At 39.2% G+C, this 21,066-nt stretch overlaps 1 protein-coding gene across 2 annotated transcripts; it reads left to right on the top strand.

Moving 5' to 3' along the window:
• Window positions 1–447: 447 nt before the first annotated feature.
• Window positions 448–18,536, top strand: LOC126373275 (uncharacterized). Of its 2 annotated transcripts, XM_050019353.1 has the most exons (21): window positions 448–673; window positions 1,762–1,873; window positions 2,395–2,542; window positions 3,112–3,553; window positions 3,803–4,016; window positions 4,334–4,635; window positions 4,860–5,040; window positions 5,593–6,529; window positions 6,729–6,906; window positions 7,853–8,010; window positions 8,734–8,889; window positions 9,208–9,308; window positions 10,095–10,266; window positions 11,168–11,279; window positions 11,714–11,785; window positions 12,532–12,601; window positions 13,093–13,226; window positions 13,548–13,705; window positions 15,452–15,593; window positions 16,170–16,234; window positions 16,969–18,536. In XM_050019353.1, exons 1-21 carry the CDS (start codon window positions 607–609, stop codon window positions 17,053–17,055), a joined length of 4,008 nt encoding a protein of 1,335 aa, XP_049875310.1. In that variant the 5' UTR covers window positions 448–606; the 3' UTR covers window positions 17,056–18,536. The 2 variants fall into 2 exon arrangements, 1 of the variants encoding a protein (XP_049875310.1); XR_007567300.1 differs by lacking the exons at window positions 12,532–12,601; window positions 13,093–13,226; window positions 13,548–13,705; ... (1 more) ...; window positions 16,170–16,234; window positions 16,969–18,536 and having other exon boundaries at window positions 11,168–11,340; window positions 11,714–11,786.
• The last annotated feature ends 2,530 nt before the right edge of the window (window positions 18,537–21,066 follow it).

The raw sequence follows: 21,066 nt of genomic DNA, 5'->3' as shown, positions 1-21,066 counted from the left end.
AGTTAGTCGGAAGACATTCGCGAGTGTTATTATATTGGAGTATTCAATAAACAAAGTGTATCTGCCTATTTTCGCTTCGTGTCAGGAAGCCGCTTCATAACTCAAAAGTTTATGCGGACTTTTGAGTTAATTCGTTTGGGGTTCGGAGTAGTAGTCTACTCCGAGGGTGGGGGCTTAGGTTTCATCATCATCACCTTTCATCATTTCATTAATCATCAAGAAAAAAAATACGTCAGACATGGCTGTATGGGCATAGTTCCCTTTGCCTTACCCTTCGGGGAAAACCAAACCAAAATAAAAAAAAAAAGAACATTTTCAATGTTGTCGTATTATAATATAAAATGTAGCATACACTTTCTAAATTCAGTTTCAAACCAACAGGCTGATAAGATATTGAACCCCGATTAAAGATTTTAAAAAGATAGCTGTCAAAAAATCTGTCAATTTCTCAAAAACTTCGTAAAATTTTCTCGGCGTTTTTCCTATTGTAGTTTTGTAGGAGAAGATAAATTATTATAGAAATAATGAATTTAGTGACAGTAATACACGTTCCCCTTAGTTACGATAAGCTGTGTTTGTTTGTAGTGAAATAAAATGTAAATCACTATGAGTTCTCCGTCGGCCGTGGTTTGTCGCGAGATTTTTGATGAAAACAGCCAGCCCTCGGCTGAAGGTATGTATTTAAAATAAGTTTGTTATTATACTATATTAGCAATACAATTCTTCGAATAAATTATGTTATTCTAAGTTCCTTGCGCTTTTCGTGCTACTTGGTAATTTTCAGTACCTAGTTCTGGTTGTTAGGTCAGAAAATAATTAATTTCCATTTCTTTTATATTTCATAGTATTGTTTCGTTACCATTATGAGCCGCTCAGGAAAGTAGATAGGTAAGAAATCAAATTAAGGGTCACTAATAATAATCAGTAATTAGATATAGTATTAGATAAAAAAATATTGTAATAGAATTTTGGACACTTATATTGTGTTTGTAATAGAGTCACGCCCGCGTCCCTATCGGGGTAGGCAGCTAATAAAAATCATTTATAAAGTTCCTAATGGCACAATAGAAGGAAGTAGGATGATCTGGATACCATTGAAGGGGATTATGAAAATATCTGCCTAGATAGAGGCTTGTGGATGAAGAGGGGGGAAGCCTTTACCCAGCAGTGGGACACAATTGCCTAGGAAAACATAGACTATATTTCATTTTAGTACATTTGCCTTTTATTGGATTTTAGCAAAGATTTTTGTATAGACACACACATACACTTGTGGTAAAATATGTGATCCTTGTTACAGTCCCCAAAAAGTGAATTTCTTATTTAACAGTGTTTTATTTGTCTATCTTTTGTCTTTAAATATATTTTTTTTCAATCAACCTCATAACAAATGAAAAATAAATTATCTATGTACCTATGTATGTTCTATTGTAAACTATTGACATTATATCTATTGTATTGTATTTTATTAATTGTCAATCTTGTTGTTTCCTTTTTATGTTGAGTATATTATGTAAAATATTGTTTACTTGTTTTACATACTCAACATAAAAGTACATACCTACGTAAACTCACGCCAATTTTCCACTGGGGTAAGCAGAGACTATGGAAACATAAAAATATATGAAAATAAATGAATCTGAATTTAACTAATGTATTAACAAAGATTTTGATTGTAGAACTTCTAAATCGTGTTTTCATAATAACTGTATATGTATAATAAAGTCCCTATTATAACTTGTTTGCTTTCTTCACCTATAGAAATCTCAGAATATGCCCAACAGCTGGGCATTGACCCTGAAAGCGAGAGCCACCTACTACCCTTGGCCAAAGATGGCCTTATGCAAGCCTTGCCTGCACCTTGGAAGGCTTAGTAAGTATTACTTTAATTTTGACAGATTCCAGTTACTCCTATATAAATCTAGTACAATACAGGTCGCCAACCTACAGTTACATACATATACAAGTTCACGCCTGCAGACCTTAATGTGGTGGACTCGGCCACAAGTTATCAGAAGACAACATGCAGCAATTTTTGATTTGGGTTGTAAGATTGATATGAACCGCATGGTGACAGATGATCAGCCCATCATCCATAAAATAGCCTATCAAGTTAGAAAGGATAAAATATTCCCTTTGTCTCTATTTACGACATACCCAAGAAGGAACAGCTCAAAATATTAAAGCTAACTTGCAAACCTTTCGATTGTACGAATCAGTAACATAGGTATTACTTGCGCAAATAGAGTCTAAAACCGCCTCCCAAGGACGCATCGTCCTTAACGTACGATCCATTTAATTAGGGCGGGGTCCTACGTCCGATCCATCTTTGCAACTTGAACGCTCCCTGTACAGCTTCTGTGCAATGAGTTTGACAATGATCTGTTTTCTCAGCTTCGACGAGAAACTCCAAACACACTACTACTACAATGAAGACACTAAGAGAACGCAGTGGGATCACCCTCTAGACAATGTTTACCGGGAGCTGGTTAAGAAGGCGCGCGACGCGTCCATACACGACGACACTTGCGCTTCTGTGCAGGTATTTCATGAATTACAGCCTCCTCCATTCCCCCTCAAGGTGCTGTTACGAGCTACTGGATTTCACCACTGATACATCTGAAACATACCTCTTTTTTTAGTACTACAATGCTACTTGCAGTACAATTTCATGCCAAGCCTCTTTTACGCAAAAATCCTAGATCTCCCACTAATCAGTTTGAAGATTATGTCGTAGTCGATGACGTATATATATATCCCGTATATATCCTTTGTTAATCAACTAGAATCTTGCCAGTACGCTCCCTTGGTAGGTGCCTAATCTAAATATTTAGCATAGGTTATACTAGCTGTTCTGGGGGCCGATGATCGCGTTGCTATTCTGGTTCTGGTCCTGATTAGGCTGCCTTTACCCACCTTTCTACTATTTCTCCTGTAAATGTCTTGTAAATTGTGCAATAAAGTGTTTTATTATTAATATTATTCAAAGTAGAGTCTTTTCTTCTTCCACTGAATCCTGTAAAAGTAATTGTCTGCACTACTCTGAACATTTACTATACGAATATGTATTTGGGTGCTTTACAACAATATTGTAATCACTCTCCATCACAGGAACTCCTCACATCGGAAGAGAACACGAAACAGCTCGAACGCGTCGAGACCAAAGTGGAAAGCGATGATGACGACCTCACAACAGACAGTGAGAACCAAGGGTCAGACGTTAAGGAGAACCCTACACTAGTACCGAAGCGCCTAGCTCCCTTAGGACGACCCCCACTAGCTCCATCACTAAATAGACTAGAGAGAAGATTCGCAGAGCTAAAAATAAATTCTCTAAAACGAGGCGGTGATGGAGATGGTATATATAAACCGCTAGTTAGAAATACATCAGATCGAGATATTCTAAGCAGACCATTGGAAAGACCAAAAATGCTATTCAAGCAGCAATCAGAGATAATAGACTTGAAGATGCATGTGTTGACTAGTCCTGAAGAGGAGAATTTTAGTCCTTTACTGAGTAGTGCCAAAATTGAAAGGGGGTTGTCGTTGCAAGGTAAGTGTATAATAGTCTGTGATATTATGTAGAAATAAAAAATACTAAGTTTACATTCATTAACTGGGTACTATAACATATTTTACATAGTATCTGTCTCTCTTATCAAACATAATTACGGCCTCTTGAATTAGTATCATAATATGCATTTTCACAAGACTAAGAGTAAAATGAGCATAACAATATTACTATTTTTTGTAATACTCACACTAAATAAAACCACCATCTTTATAAATTTTTCATTCTCAGGTAAAGGCAACCAATTCTTCCGTATATCCAAATCAGACCTTCCGAGTCCTGATACGGAAAAGTCTTTGCCTCTAGACTCTGCCACCAAGAGCGACCCACCCAAAGGGATCCTTCGGGAGAAATTTACAGACAGCTTTCATAGAAAAGCTGACAGCTTTCTTCTTGGAAGGCCGAAGCAGAGTGCTAGTCTTGATGAGGACAGGAAGAGTGTCAGGTAAGCAATGAAATTAATGTGTACACAAACACACAACAGTAGAGGTCGTGCGCTAGTAACCGTAACTAAGAGTCAAGAGTCTTTTTGTAATTGAGAATGAGTAGGGATGTGGTAAGGAACCGCTCCCAACCATTGCGCTACGCGACAAAAACTGCAGACTTCGACAAAAAAAAAATAATTAATTTTATCTACGTAGATAATATAAGAAGCTACGTGTGTCGAAGCCCTTGATATTGTCACTTTTACGAACATATGCATCTCATATAGTGGGAACTTGAAGATTTTATAATCTCAATGAATTCTAATTTTCATTCCAGATTCAAGCTAGAAAATCTACCAGAGCCGACAATAAGTCCAGGCTCAAACAGCTCGTCGGAGCAAAATGAGCAGAACTCCATAGCATCAGCGCCCTCTATGCCTGCCCCCATCCCCTCTTTACCATCCCCGCTCATCCCCTCCTCCCCGCTTGTCCCCTCATCCCCCGTGTCATCCCCGCCCGCCATCAACCCTCATACGATAATCTTGTCCCCGCTTGCTAGTCGACCACCACTACCTCCAAGGCCTGTTGATAGTCCCAGAGAGGCGAAGAGTATTTCGGGGTCTGATAGAGAATCTTTAGGTGAGTGAGTCAATTATATTATGGAAATGTATTGACTTAACGTCTTTGTGATATTTAGAATATAACAGAAAATTGCGGAATTTACATATATATGATTCGGGTACTACTAAAGTTTCGACATTGTTCTTATTTAGTTGTTAAGGTACCTTGTATCATTTTGTAACGCTATGAAAATATCTGTTAGGCTATAACTTAAGAGTTATAATGATGAATTGTAATTCCAGAAAGTGACCGCGGCACCTCCCCCAGGCGGCGCGTGGTTCGCCCCCCAGCAGCAGACTACATCAAACCGGACCTCTTCCAGAAGAATTTCCAGAAGATATCCGACTTAGTCCGCCCTGGAGACATCGAGCCGGTTGACAGGGTCCATCTTGAGGAACCCGTCGATAAGGAGGTTAGGCCTAGGTGAGTATTAAAACTACTTAAGTACACTAAAATCGCAATAAGTGATAGTTTTCAGTCAAATAGTGAATGCCAGCCGTCAAAAGTAGTAGGGTTATTATGTAAAAAATCACTGTGAGACCTAGTTTGGCGAAGACATTGCAAGATCACCTGATTGCCCGAATTCGAACTCAATTCAGCATTGAGGCGCTTCTCATCCTTATTATTGCGAAGAAGCTGTTTTATTTTGCTTCGGCACATTAGGGAGGCGCTACAAAATCGCGGAGTTCCAAACAGTATCCTGGGCGCATCATTGTACTGTACGCGCAGCGCGCTATATGCCTTTTGCTTACCGTCTATCTTTCTACACGTGCAGATCCGCTACCACAGACTGCACGTGTAGAAGGATAGACAGTAAGCTTTAAAGCCTGTCACCTATTTTTAAAGAAAAAGAAATAAAAAACTGCTGAGCGATAGGTGCAGATCGTCACTCACTGTCCAGAGCAGGTATAGGCGGACCTCAAAAGATGGCATATGTCCTTGATTTATGGGGTTAACATTCTTTTTTTGTTTCAGATCACCGATGATACCTCAACAGAAAAACAAAATTTCTATCAACCTGATGGAAAGCATAGAGTCTGAAACCTCCATAGATTCGCCTGATAAGGAATTTGTTAATTTAGACCTGAACGATCTTGACGAGTCTAACGATACTAATGATCAGAAGAAAGAAGAAGACAAAGAGGAGAATAAAGACAGTTCTAGACTGGAGGATAATTCTGACAAAACTAGCAATTCTAAGACATCGATGTCTACACAGAATAAGTCGCCGTTAGCAGATAATATTTCAATACCGCAAATCAAAGTTCCTAAACTTGATCTAGCTCAAAAACTGAAATTACACTCGGATTCCGACGACTCCAAGAAAGTTGAAGAGCCTAAAATCTCCAAGTCAGAAAGCATTGAAGCCAAACCGCCACAACTCAAAGTTTCTCCTACGCCCAGCTTAGGGTCAGAACTTAGGTCTCCCAGATACGACTTCAATAAACCTTGGTGCAGTCCTCTATCCACATTCAAGCCTTTAAACAAAGCTGTTATTGCTCCTTTGAAATCGTCAGATTCGGCTTCAAGTCTCGGTAAAGGACTGACTAGTCCTAGATTAGACGGAGTTATACTATCTCAAGGAAAGTCCAGTTCTGACAATGTAGTTGTTGTGTATCAATTTGAAAATGTAAATCAAGAAGAATCATTTACAAAGCCTATCAAATCTCCATTGATCCCTGATACTGCAGCTAGAGATATGATAGAAAGGAATAAAGTAGATGAAAGAAGAAGATTAGAGTTGTCTTTACAGAAAGAGTTAGAGACTATAAGAGTAGAGTGGTGTGCCAAAGAAAGAAGAATGAGAGCGGAGTTACAAGAAGAGTTGAGAGAGGCGGAAGAGAAGTTTTTGGCGGAGAAAAAGATTAGGTTATCGGATCAAGCAGAACGGCACAAAAGAGAAATGGAAGAGGTAATGTTTCTTTATGTACAAATTTTCCCTTACGCAAGTTTACATACATAATGCATTTTATTCTTTATAAGAAGAGTATAAGAGGAAGTGTCGTCTAGTATGTACGTTCGAGGTGATTTCAAGAACCACCGAAGAAAAAAAACGCTATGAGCGATAAGGTTGACAATTGCCATGAACTTATATTTCTATTACTCCGCAGGCATTAGAACTAGCAGAACGCAATCACCAGGATGCGATACAAAGCTTTAATAAGGAGATGGAAGAGCGACGAAGGCGAGATATCGACACGGCGGAGCGGCGACACGCAGAAGACATGAGGAAGCTTCAAGACCAGTTTCAAACTAGACTCGCTGACAAACGAAAAGAATTTGAAATAGGTACGCAAGATAGTTCAAACAGAACGTGTATTATTTGGGTTAGGTTAAAATCTGTTAGACATACTGCCTCCTAAAAAATGGCACTATCAAAGCAAAGCAAAGCATAAAAAGCGATATGTCATGCTTCGTTCTCGTCAAATAGAATGTAACTCGCATTATTTGTAACGTTGAGTTAGGCTTCCTTTTCCAATACATTTATTTTCCGATTTGTTTTGTTACATAATCAAATTTGATGAAGCAAAAAGGAGGGTTATGTGTCGGTTATGCATGTAAGTACGTCAAATATATCTATGCCTATACGTATGTAGGTATGTATGCATCTCTGTTCCAATCTAATTTCTGAACCACCTGTCGGAATTTAATACATGAGGTGTCACTAGATGCGTCTTGATTATCCGGTGGTTATAGCCCATGTAATGCGCGCGTCACGCTAAATTCCACGTGGCGTCCTCTAGAGGACGTAAAGTGAGGACGGTTTTTTTTTCTAATGGCAGTGGTCGTATGCCAATCTGTCTTAAGAGTTTGCTTACCACGGCATACCCTAAACAACACTATTCGGAGAAATTTCAAAGAAATGTGCCTATTTTTTTGTTTCATACTTTTTAGAGCCTGATCTTTCCGTAGTCGGGTTACATGAGTTCTAAACCCTATGGATTTAATTAGTATTACTTTAATTGATTTGATAACTCCTTCTATGTCATTGATTGGCATAGGTGGCGTAATGAACCTCGATTTTGGGTTTTTCGTTCATACATTTTGAGCAATATCATTTGTGTGAATACCGGGTGAGAGCCTTCAGCGCTCCCCATTTGTCCGGCCAAGTAGTTAATGCCATCTGCGGCAAATCTACAATAAGTCACGTCAAAAAAAAAAAAATGTGTGAATGAAGTTCAAAAGTGACAAGAAATTACAATGTATAAATATATTACATCTGCTTTACTTTCAGAAAACGAGCGGGCGCTATCTGAACTGACGGTACAAATGCAAGCTAGTTTTCATCGCGAGCGCACCCGCCTAGCCGAAGAGAACAGAGTGACCGTACAAGCGCTGCGAGAAGAACATGCCGCTAGAATTGCTGACCTTAGAACTGATTACAGAGCTGAGGTATTTGTTGTTTATCTTCACATTTCGTGGGGTTCTGAAGTGGATGCACCATGCCCCCAAAAAGACCTGATATGGCTCAAGTAACGACTACATACTTACATCAGTAAGTAGTAACGGAGACCAACGGCTTAACGTGCCTTTCGAAGTACGGAATCATCTTATTTCTCGGACAATCAGGTGATTACATCCTGAAAAGTCCTGACCAAACTAGGGATAGTCCCAAAAATGTTTTCTTTTCACAAATGCAAGCGAACCCAGACCTACGGGGTATCGTAGAACTCTTGCCCTGGAATACGGGTAAAAACTTCAATGGTTGCAGAGGCGGAGACGGGACCCATCGGTAACGGAAAAAGCGAGTCACAGGGACTGTAACCTGGAACCTGAGAGAGGGCAGCAATATCTGTCAGTGCTATTCAGAGGCGGAGGACAGGAGTCCTAGTACGACTTTTAAATAGTCTACTCTGGGCGCCATCACACTCGCGTCAGACAGAGTACTGCGGAGATAAAGGCAAGAGGGAAACCACTGTCCTATTTTCCCTAAAAAGTAGCATGGAGACTGCTACACCGACAAGAGCGTGGCTCTTAAATTAGTGATGAGTCGAGCCCAGGACCTGTGTTCAAAGTGTTTGTTTGTTTGAGTTAAACCATGAGCCCAGCGCTCGAGCACTTACTAAAGTATTTATTGTATTAGTCTAGTTGCTTGAAATAAATATGATCATGCAGGTGGATCGGCTGCGCACACAGCACGCGTGCCACCTGGAGGAGCTGCGAGCGCGCCTGGCCAGCGAGCGAGCCGCGCCGCGACACGAGGAACGCGCGCTCGCTGACAAGTATAAGTGCTTGAAGGAGAAGTACGCCCGGCTCAAACATGATGTTAAGGTGAGCCCTATATGCTCACGTTACCTCTTTACACGTTACCTGCAGCTGCGTTACCTGCACCCACGTTACCTCAACCCACGTTACCTTAACCCACGTTACCTCCAGTCACGTTACCTCAACCCACGTTACCTCCATCCACATTACCTCAATCCATGTTACCTCCACCCACGTTACCTCCACCCACGTTACCTCCACCCACGTTACCTCCAAACTGGTTGCTACCTATAGCAACGCTGAAGCAAGTTAAATCCAAGCATGTTATATCGAAGATCTAATGATAATCACGACGTTACACTATTGATATCTTTTCTTTTACAGATGTCGATAGAACGCCGGAATAAACGGCGAGAAATGAGCATGACCACTGGATCGGAGACTGAAAAATCTAACTCACATAAGGCTACACAGTCGCTTGAAAGGTAAACAATTTTATAAATTACTTAATTATTGTATGTTCGTTATTGGAAAGACAGAAGAAGAACAAAGAAAGAAATATAATTCGCATAACGTTGTTCGCATAGTTGTTTACATAAAGACCAATTAGTTGAAATAATGTTACGACTTTTCTAGGTCGATTTAGTAGTTGAATTTCGGAAAACCACGTCTTAGTTGGCACCTACGTATAACCTTTTGCTTGAGTGACCTTTTGCTTTTATAAATACAGGGTGGCCCAGAAGTTCACGTTAACATCCAATAACTTTTTATCTATGATTTGACTTTTTATTTTTTCACCTAGCGGCACACATCCTTAGGAATGGTTATGAAGTGAAATAAAAGAATGTCGACAAAATGATGATTTCTGAAATAAGGTAGAAAATCTAAAAAAAGGTACGAAATGGGTCATATAGGTATCGTAAACCGTAAATAATCGCTGAATATACATGGGGGTGTTTCTGGTAGCCAATGAGCCCCTAAATCTAATTTTTCATTTTGAACCAGAATTTCTGGAATCCTGTATAGATTTGTACTAGCTTTTGCCCGCGACTTCGTCCGCGTGGTGTGTTATAAAAGAGAGATATTTTTCATACAAAAGGATTATCCCGCTAATTCCCATTCCCGTGGGAATTTCGGGAATTCCTTTCTTAGTGCACCTCTACAGTGCCGTCCAAATTTCAAGTGCCTACGTTTAGCCGTTTAGGCTGTGCGTTGATATGTCAGTTTCTCCTTTTATATATTTAGATTAACTTCATATTACTCATCAACAGATGCAAAGAATTGAATGAGACATCAGTAAGTGCGGTCATAGAGCCAGAGCCAAGAGTTCGTGTGAACAACAACACGAACAAATATAACGACAACGAGACATCACACTCTGAGAGCAATGCACAGAAATCTTATGATAACAACAACGACGACTGGCGACTGAGGAGAGAGAACGTAAGTAATTATAAATTCGTTAATATATCCATAGATTTGAGGAGACCCAGCAGAAGTGAGAGGGCCGATTTACCACCTATACCATCTAATAACCCTCAACCACAATGCCAGTCGTGCGGCCGCTACTGTCGCTCTCGCATTGGACTTTACAGCCATTTTAAAAGCTGCCACAGAAACGCTGTTTGAATCATCTGATAAAGATGTAAAGGCCTGAGATGATACCCAGCAATGGGTGGATACAGTAGATAGATGCATAGATTGTGATTGTATTTATTGATTGATTATTGTTGATGTATTTATTGATTGAGCCGTGGTAGCCCAGCTTGCCCTGCACTTTGAAGTCCCAGGTTCGGATCCAGCACAAGCCTAAACCAATTACAGTTGAATTTGTTTTCGAATTCATGTTTGGATCATAAATGATTATCGCGTGCTCAGCGGTGAAGGAAAACTCGTGAGGAAACACCGAGAAATACATTTTCAGATGTATGTGACCTAACCTGAATTGAGCTGGTTATCCCTTCGCGGGTTGAATGGGCAGACAGGCAGTCGCTTCTGTAAAAAATCGGACCTGTCAAATCTTCAGGTTAGGTAAGCGGACCCTGTGAAAATCGGGATAATGCTAGGGAGATGATGATGCATAGATTGTAATGACAAAGAGCAAATATGAGGCGCAGTAATAGAGTCATAAACGAGGGTTCATTCACCAGGTCCCAGACAGCCTATCTCCGCAGAGGACCCCTATAACCTCTCCCCTGGATCCGCCCGTGCCTGTAAGGGCACTACAACTCAAACTACTTAAGAATAAGAATAAAATAATAGGAATAAGATGTCATTTTACGTACATTTATTAGTACAGATGCGTTAAAAATCTCCTATGAGTTTATCTATCTCTTTCGCTCAGACGGTTCCACCAGCGGCCGCAAGTCAGCCGCAATCAAAGCGGCCTCATCGCCGCGCGGCCGTGGCTTTCCGCGAGCCTCTATCGCGGTCCCGCGAGCGCGACAGAGACGGAGGTTTGTAGACCATAGGTGCTCTAACTTATCTGGCCTACCGACCATCCTTGTACAGAACCATGTGAGTTCGATACCTTGTTTCTTTATGTGTTTTTTTTAGCTTAGGCTCACTTTTGACCAGAATCTCATCTGTTTGTATGTGTCTGGAAGACTACAAAATAATAATGTTTTGGAAGCTGCAGCATTTGATTCCTGCGATACAATTACTGTCCCAGTTGCGTAGGTTTCGCTATCTACCACGATAAGTAATGCGAATTAAACGCAGAATAAATAAAAATATCGACTTATTGGGCTGGAAGACCCTAAAAATAAAACTTTGAACTTATTTTCAATTGAACCATTATACTTCTTCTATCGCGTGAGTTGTGCTAGGAAGATTCTATTATAATATTAAAATTTGCCAGATTGCCTGAAACATTATATTTGTTCTACAGCCATAACGACCGACTATCAAGATTCTTCTGACGCGACCACAGCAGATGAGAAGCCCAAAGAACCTATTAACGGTAAACATTTTACAATATTATATGGTCGTCAGTACCTCTGATTTTATATCATATTATTAAAAAAGTGTATTTTAGCACTATCGAGTTTCCACTAATGCACTACTAATACACTGAATTTGCTGAATAATTAAGGATTTATTAACTACTAGCGGACCCGACAGACTTCGTCCTGTCAGAAAGTTAATAGATATGATTGAATTTCAATTTTTAAATATCATCATCATCATCATCAGTCTATTAACTGCTGGGGCACGGGCCTTCCCCATGGATGGATAGGGAGATCGGGCCTTAAACCACCACGCGGGCCCAGTGCGGATTGATGGTTATTAACGACTGCTAATGCAGCCGGGACCAACAGCTTAACGTGCCTTCCGAAGCATGGAGGAGCTCGAGATGAAAACTTTTTTTATGTGGTCACCCATCCTATGACCGGCCTTTGCGAAAGTTGCTTAACTTCAACAATCGCAGACCGTTTACCGCTGCGAATTTCAATTTTTAAATAATAAAGCGCAATTGGATTTCAACAAGCATTTTAAAAAAAGAATTGGCAAAATTGGTCCAGGCGTTGTCGAGTTATGCGCTTACCAACACATTTTGCGATTCATTTTTATATTATAGATTTGAGGAACACACAACCAGTGTATCATACATATAGTTCTTAGAAGAGAGAGACAAAAAAATATCATAGCAAAATTATATTTTTGTCGGGTTGCCAACAGGATGAACCATTGTTAAATTTTGTTCAGGACACGGACGACGCAGATGTTTTACAAGATTAAAATCGGCTTCAACGTCAAGACTTAATTATTCTCCCAAGTGAGTATTCGAAATACTACAATACAAAAACTTTTTAAAATAATATAAATAAATAACCTAATATGTCCCACTGCTAGACACAATCCCCCAATCAACCCGAGGGGGTATGGAGCATACACGACCACGCTGCTGCAGTGCGGGTTGATGGAGGTGTTTGGGCTAGTAGCTGGTATTGTCGGCTTAACATGCGTGCCCAAGGGCGAAATCATCTCACTTTTTCGGACAATCAGTTGATTCAGCCTGCAATATCCTAGCCATACAAAAGACTGTCTCATAAACTGATGTCGACAATGTCCCCATCGGAAATGGAACCCAAATTTTGAGCCCAATGCTTCAACCACTAGACTATGAAGGCTGTTCCGCTTCCTTAGTGATAGAGATCGCTGCTTAGCAATAAAGCCGTTATCTTGTGATTTTGCTTTCGTCTGTGTGTTTCAGTGTTTTGTATTTGTTTGTAATGTATTGATGTTCTTTACATTGAATCGTTGCAGACGCGGCGAAGGTTGGTCGAGTCCTTTAGAGTCACTACGTCAACAGCTGCGTAAGTTAGATGACCTGGAAGATCAGTTCCCGGACCTGGCCTGCCAACCTTCGTACAGCCTCAGATACCCTTTTGCTGAATTAGGTAAGCTTGTACATTATTCTTCCGTGGGTTGAAAGTTTGAAAAACGACCGCAAAGGCCTATAACATAACGGCTTAACGTGCAACCTCCAACCTGTCTTCAGGAACCATCTTACATTTTGAACTGCAATGTTTAGAGGCAATTTCATAAAGTGATTCCTGACCAGGAATCGAACTCAGGACCACCGGATTCGAAGCCCACTACTTCACCCTTTTTTAATCCTTAATTTTTCACAATTTGCCACTTACTATTAGACTGTAGGTTCTAAATATAATTGTCGAAATTGAATGTTGCTAAAAGTAATCGTTCTTAACCCCTCATAGGGCCAGTGACCCGTGCAGACACTCCAGAACTAGAGTTCGTGCGTCATCGTGCGCTAGTCGAGAGGGAGGGCATGCGGCGAGCGCGGGCCGTGTTGAAGAGACGTCGCGCCGCGCTGAGAGAGAGCCGCAATGAACTATCCCCACACCGCGCGCCCAGCGTGAGTATGAAACATTTAACCCTATCCAGGGCCAGTGACGCGCAAACTCTCCAGAGAGAATGGCTCTAAACTTTAGAGCCCATATTGCGCAATCAACCTAGTCAGTGGAGATACTTTGTCTTAACGTCTTATTGATATGACTTATTTATTCATCTCTCCTACTTTTGCTGTGCCCTCCATAATGTCACCTGTATCTACATTGTGGAATGGCAGTACAGTTGTTGAATATAGATATTGCAGTTATTCCTCGGAAGACATTCGCTACTTACAAATGGGGAGTGCTGATGGATCTCTCGATACAAAATATAAGAAGTTAAAAAGAAATATTGCAATTTGACATTTATTTGCATTGCGCTCTTAATTTTATATGCGCCAATGTTAAATAGCAATAATGCTTTTTTTAGATGAATTGCGATGTGGCGTTTTAACCCTACAGGTCTGAGGGTGTCCTGGAATCTCGTCTCAGAGTGTATTTGAAATAATCGTGAGCCGATAGCGATAAGCTCTGAAAAACTTAAATTGGTTGCTTCTATGGCTAGTGTCTCGCCTCTATGGCTACAATACAAGAAATATCAATGGAATTTTCAAATAGATTTTGATATTTTCTTCGTATTGCTTGCGTATGAAAGTTCTTCCCGAAATTCCGCATTAGGAGGAACGCGAGGCAACGGAACTAGAGGTGGCTCTTCACCGGGCGCGCGCCTTGCTCGGTGAGAAGGAGATACGGCTGAGGCACATTGAGCGCGCACTTCGAAGACTAGCAGACTCGCATCCGCCACCGCCGCCGTTGATTCAGGTTTATAAACACTGAAGAATGAATCATGTTTTTTTATTCATGTTTCATTATGTTTTATATCGTTGTTTTGTTTCGTTTAAGCGAATTCTTCTGTTGTTTTGTTCTCTTTGCGAGTTTTATGTCTTTTCTTTAGAGCATAATTTTTGATTATGTTCCAATTTTTTTTCCAACTCTTTTATTGTGCAGTAATTGATTTATTATCATTTTGTTTAATTACAGCTGATTCTTCTCATTTAGTTGGTTCGCTTTATGACATATTTTTGTTTTGATCCTTCTTTTGTTTCATTTACGATGGTATTGATCGTATTCTGTTTTGATTTAATCGTCTTATGATTACCATCGTAATGATAGCTAGTCGATTGTTTTTGTTCGGCGTTCTTGTGAGGAGTAATTCTGTGTTTAGTTTTGTTTTATGGTGTTTAATTAGGTTTTATTTTTGACTGTTAATTTACTATCTTGCTTTCCTTATTACCTGGTTTGTGGTCAAATGAGTCTTTGGTTATCTGTTTCATGTTTGCTTATTGTTCTAATCATAAATGTACTTTATATTGCTTATCTAGTAATACTATATACATAGTCTTATCAATTTGGCATTGACGTGTTTATTTTGTTTATTACTCATCCTGCATTACACATTGGGTTTACTTTTATTGCTTTTCCTACTAATCGCGGAATTCGTGCTTTCATTTTGACTGTACAATGATATCATTAAGTTATTTACTCTTTCGTAATCAGTTTAGGTCGCATTGTTATTATCCTCTATCTCTAATCTCTATGTGCTTACAATTCCTTTTTGTTCAATGTTTGAATCATATGATTTCGTTTACGTATACATAGTATTTTTCAAAGCTTGATGTATAACCTCATGACCTTTAACAGTCTATTGCGCCTAATGGTAAAAGCCAGCACAAAAAATGTATCATTAATTTTAGTTTTCTCGACGTGATTAGGAAGCAACAACAAGCGAAGCATCATCTGGGAGCGAAGCAGCAGTGGAGGCTGAAGCAACGGGCGCAGTGCTTCGCTCACTTCGGGCGCTGCATGCTGACGTGAGGGATATATGGCGCGCTTTGGAAGTACGACCGCGAACTGGTTAGTATTATATCATGTAATATAAAGTATATATTCTTAATAAGACAACGAGCGAAACAACAGTGGAGGCCGAAGCGACAGGCGCCATGCTTCGCTCGCTTCGTTACATGCGGACGTAGCAAATGGCACGCTTTGGAAATACGACCGCGAACTGATTAGTGTTATGTCGTAATATGAAGTGTTTATTGTAAATCACGTAAACGAAGTGCCATACCACATTAGGATACGAAGCAGAAGAGGCCGAAGCGACGGGCACGGTGCTTTGCTCGCTTATTAATTGGAGAAATATGTGACTGATTATGGACATAATACATATACGTCCGTTTATGTCTCTAATGAGTTAGTAATTTATCTTAAGTGCAGTTTTCACTAACACAGTTTGCTCGACCATTATAGACGGCAGCGATACGGCTCACTATCTAGGTATCATGTTGCACCAAAAGCTCGGTGAGGTGTGGGTACTTAGTTCATCTTGCGATGGATGTACCTCTTGACTACTTCGATTGGGATGTAGTCGTGAGCTTGTGTTCGGTTATCTATGTTTTGATTTGATTGAAAATACGTTTTTGTTTATAGTGTCACCTGAAACGAGCTCGGCCAACGCACCGACGACGTCGCAGACTCGAATGACATTATCAGCTGTAAGTAGTTTCTTCATTCAACACGCTTGCTCTTTATTCACTCCTTATAACTTTAATCAATCAATCAATAATTATTTATTGCACAAATCATAACACTAAAATAAGCACAATGGGTGGCCTTATTGTTAACCTCTCATCTGCCGAGATACCAGAGACAATAAATTTTACATTGTGTCTGGCCAAGATCTGCGTGCCGGCATTTGAAAGGTAAAACAGCAATTTCTGCCAGGCAACCTTTATGTACCAATCAATGTGCCAATGTTTTTGCAAACTATCCGTTTTGATAGGTCCACTTACGTAATCTGAAGATTTGTCGGTTTTTTACAGTAGTGACTGCCTGTCTGACCTTCCAACCTGCGAAAGGAAAACCAGCTCAATACAGGTTCGGGAGGTATAAAAACCTCCGAAGCGTATCTCGCACGATGGTTTTCTTACGATGTTTTCCTTCACCGCTGGGCACGTGTTAATAGGTAGTTTCCATCTAGTCAAATCCGTTACTTTTTACTAAACGTCACAACACGAAATCACTAAGGAATTTCTATGAAAAAGCAACCTGTGACGTCATAAAAAACGTGACAAAATGTCGCACTTATTACATTTTTCTTTAATAAAATTAAATAAAATTTAATTTAATAAAAAAGAAAATGTTTTATAATTTACCTTTGACTTAGGAAGCTACCCAATTATTTATAATCCAAACATGAACTTTGTACTTATATAATGGTATGTTTCAGCCCGAACCAGCAATGCAAGACCACTCAGACGGAAGTGTGACAGAAAGGGCAAGGGGACTACGTGCGTGGCTGCAAACTACACCTTAACTTGAAGCAATAACTACTATTTTCACTTTGAAATATAATAAGTATTTAAAAAAAGAATACATTCAGCTTCATCATTACATGCGTAAGTCGCAAAACCTGAAAAAAAAAGTTTTTTACTTTTTATTCTTCAGCGCTCTTTTGTTTTTGTTTATATTAAAAAATCGTATGGTAACCAGTGATACGATGATATGTAATACTTAATATATTTCAAATACACTTCAGCCGAAAACTTTAATAGGTAAGTGTAGCTTCTTTACGAAGTTTTTGACTTAATTAACAAGTGTGCTATACTTTCGCACAAATTTACCATACAACCCGTGTTATTCGAAGCAAAATTTGTATTGTATTGTAGTTTATCATCGTTGTTAGAAGATGCATGAAATATTAATTCTGTAAGAAACTACCCGCGTACCTGCGACTTCGTCAAGAACTCACGTCAAAAGGGACTTTTTAATTTTAGATTTGCGTCGTTACGGGCACTTTGGCACCATGGCTCTTTAACTTTTTTTACAAATTGAGCTGTAAGTCTCACTAAATGTTAAATATGTAAGTGCGACAGGGTTTTATAGTGGGTACGTGACTATACGTGTGACTGTGATTCTTGTGATTCGGGGGACACTTCCATTATAAAAGTCAGCTTTATGCGTATAGCCTCACGATTGCAATTTCCTATCGTGCGAATCTGGTACCGAGTAAGAAATGTTTACTTCTGGAATAGGAGGTGTAAGTTATTACATTATTAATATTTCATGTGTTACGGACTAACAGACATTAAGAACTATGTAACTGAACATTCCGAAATTTGACTCACATTATACGTATAATAAATGTTTTTAAATTTTGTATAGTTAGAAAAAAAAATGTTTATAAAATACAGTGGATCTCAAACTGCTCTCTACGTTATTAAGAATAGTTGAATTTTGTATTCAAGTTTGACACTTTTTGTATGTTACGAACTTTTTTAGAATTACTGTTACTACTTTATTTGCTCACCAGATGGCGATATCGTACATAGACATACTTTGAGATATGCTGGAGTGTGAGCGAGATAGAGCATGATATTATTTCTTACTCTGTCTCTCGCGCGTAACCTATTGTCTCTAGCGTTCGTAACGTTATTATGACGTGCCTCTGGCTATAAGGTTAGAATGACAATAGGGTAGTTGAATATTTTTTTTCCTTTTCGTCCATCTACTCGTGTGAAAATCCTGAAGATTAGGCTGAAATCTATTTTCATTAACTTGTCTAACACCGTTGATATTAAAAGTTAAATTCTGTTGGGGAATGCTCAACAGTAAAATAGTATTTGTGTGGTAGCTGATTGCAGCTTTTATTGCATTCGGAACGGATGATGTCACGCGTTCCTATTGCCATTTGTAACAATTTTATTTTCCAACGTATTTCAATTCTGTTTTCACATTTGGCTATCTATTTATATCTATACGTGTAAGTTTTGGTACTTAGGGGCCGTCCATTAATCATGCGAGGCTCGAGAGGGGGGGAGGGGTCCGTGAAAAAATCACGAAATATTTTAAGGGGGAGGGGGGGTGTAGTAAGATATCACGAGTATTTTTTTTTGGCAAACGCGCGATACTGAACCGAAAAGCGGCGTTTCGTGCAATTATTTTGGTAGGTACTAAAAATACACGTGATATAGGATGGGGGGGGGGATAGTCTTGAACCTCAACATGTACAACCAAGGGGGACGAGGGGTTAAAAAATGCCAAAAAAACATCACATGCGTAATGGACGGCCCCTTATCAACTACCCTATTAACAAGTAAGTTTGTGTCTGGTGACTATACATTAAGCAATTCGTTTATTAGTAATTTAAATTTTAATACTTTCAAACGTGCATTATTAAACTTCGAGTCTGATTCGCACTATAATTGTCGTTTAGCACAAAAATGTGATTTTGGTGTCGTAGCTATAAGGTCTAGTCGCGTCCCTTTTTCACTGTCGAGTATTGCTGTCTCGCTCTTTTGTGATTAAAACGAGCGAGAAAGGAAAGATAACCTTTTTTGGGGTAGTATCCGACAATTAGAGTAAGTGATATATCAAGTAGGTTTATAAAGAGGCAGTGAAAAAGCGGACTTGAATTCTTGAAATTGCTTTAAATTAAGATAATATATGTTTAATAGCATTCCTTAGGAATTAAGGATTCCAACTTTACGTTGTGATATAGGTGTTCTACTACTAAGTGTATATGTATTGACATTTTGAAAATATCGATACATTTTGGCCATGATGAGTATACAACTTCGTAAGTTCCTGGTCTTACCAGATTATGACAATCTCATTCTAATTCAATATGCTCTTTACCAATACTGTTCTCGGCCCTTGACAACACATTTATGTGAAAAGTTACTTAGGTACCAACAATAAAAAAAAAACGATACGTATTAAAGCCATGGTAGACCAGTTGGTAGAACGCTGACCTCTCACTTTGAGGTCGCAGGTTCGAATCGAGCACAGGCCTAAACCAATGATTGTCGAGTTTGTTTTCGAATTCATGTTTGGATCTCAAATGATTATCACGTGCTCAGCGGTGAAGGAAAACATCGTGAGGAAACCCACATTCCCGAGAAATGCATTTCCGGAGGTATGTGACCTAACTTGTATTGGGCTGGTTTTCTTTTCGCGGGTTGGACCGTCAGGCAGTCGCTTCTGTAAAAAACCGGACCTGTCAAATCTTGATGACTTATTAAAAAACATTGGCAAAGTTTTTTTTTTCGCGCTCGAGTCTAAACATTAGAGGCTTACAGCTGTCCACTATTTTTTTTTTTCGGTCGGAATCATCCCTCAAAGTTTTCGTTACGATGTCACTAACACCCTGTATCTATCTCTGTTTTGCACTTGTCGTATATGAAGGAGCGCACTATTTTTAGCGCTGTCTCAGCCTTCTATTCTGTTTATGTGGAGCAGTGTTGCTAAAGAGCTAGTACTCTATGGAAGATATTCGTATTCGAATAATGGACTTTATATAATAATATCTAGTCAAATATCTACGTAATGAAACAGTGAAAAAGTAGTCGCAGCATGCTAGATAGGGCGTCGATATAAAAAATAAATCGAAGATAAAGTTAGTTAGAAGTAGGTATTTCTAATGTCATCTGATCATTCTTATTAGCATAACTGAAGAGGCATGATAATTTAAAAAACTAAGTTGGAGTAAATGTTTCAATTGCAAGAATATTGATTCATCAATCAGATTGAAATCATTTATCACGAAAAGGACAATTGTTTTCAAGTGAAATGTAATAGATTCAAATGCAAAAACAAAATTATTGAACTCGTGTGTATGTATTTTGGGTGGGGGTTAAAATTCTTTTATGATAATTTTGAACAATGGCCCCGATTCCTGCAGACACCGCCTAATTTTATTTTAAGTTATATCCGTCATTTTCATATCCGCCGAAAAGGAAAGGGACGGATGATTCACAGCTCTTAATTTTAGGAAGAATGAGTAAATGAATGAATAACCCGGGCGAATCAAAAGGTACGTCGCTGGTATGCAATCCGTTTGAGGTGCTGTCTACTTAACTGTGTCGGGTTATTGACGGATGTAAAATTTTTAGACGGTTGGTTTAGATTTGTGCTTAAAATTGACGTGTGTTCCATAAATTTTATGCTTGTCGATTACCCGTCCCTTTCCTTTTCGGCGGATAAGAAAATGACAGATATAACTTAAAATAAAATTAGAGGATATTTACAGGAATTAGCAGCAACATTGCTCTAATCTGTAAAAGTTTGTTTTTATATTTCATAAAAATTGAACCATCAAACCATCGAAAATAAGCTTTAATTTATAGTATCTTAGGCAATGGTTTTCAGATCTTTCAAAGTATTAGAGTTGAATAAAATACACCCGTGGTAGCTCAGAACGCTTGACTCACACAGCAAGAGCACAGGTTCCAATCCCAGTACTGGCCTAAACCTGAATCATCAATGATGAACACGTGCACAGCGGTAAAGAAAAAAATCGTTAGAAAACCCACATTCCCCAGAAATG

This window comes from Pectinophora gossypiella, chromosome 15, assembly GCF_024362695.1.
Source record: "Pectinophora gossypiella chromosome 15, ilPecGoss1.1, whole genome shotgun sequence".
NCBI classification, from domain to species: domain Eukaryota; kingdom Metazoa; phylum Arthropoda; class Insecta; order Lepidoptera; family Gelechiidae; genus Pectinophora; species Pectinophora gossypiella.
Note: the sequence above shows the minus strand (reverse complement) of the source record. Positions and strands in the feature narration are given on the sequence as shown.

Excerpts from the sequence above, each read along its gene's own strand:
- LOC126373275 (XM_050019353.1), top strand. The coding sequence starts at position 607 with ATGAGTTCTCCGTCGGCCGTGGTTTGTCGCGAGATTTTTGATGAAAAC. Across the intron at positions 674-1,761 it reads CAGCCAGCCCTCGGCTGAAG|AAATCTCAGAATATGCCCAA; the intron begins GTATGTATTTAA and ends CTTCACCTATAG. Across the intron at positions 15,594-16,169 it reads GGAAGTACGACCGCGAACTG|TGTCACCTGAAACGAGCTCG; the intron begins GTTAGTATTATA and ends TTTTGTTTATAG.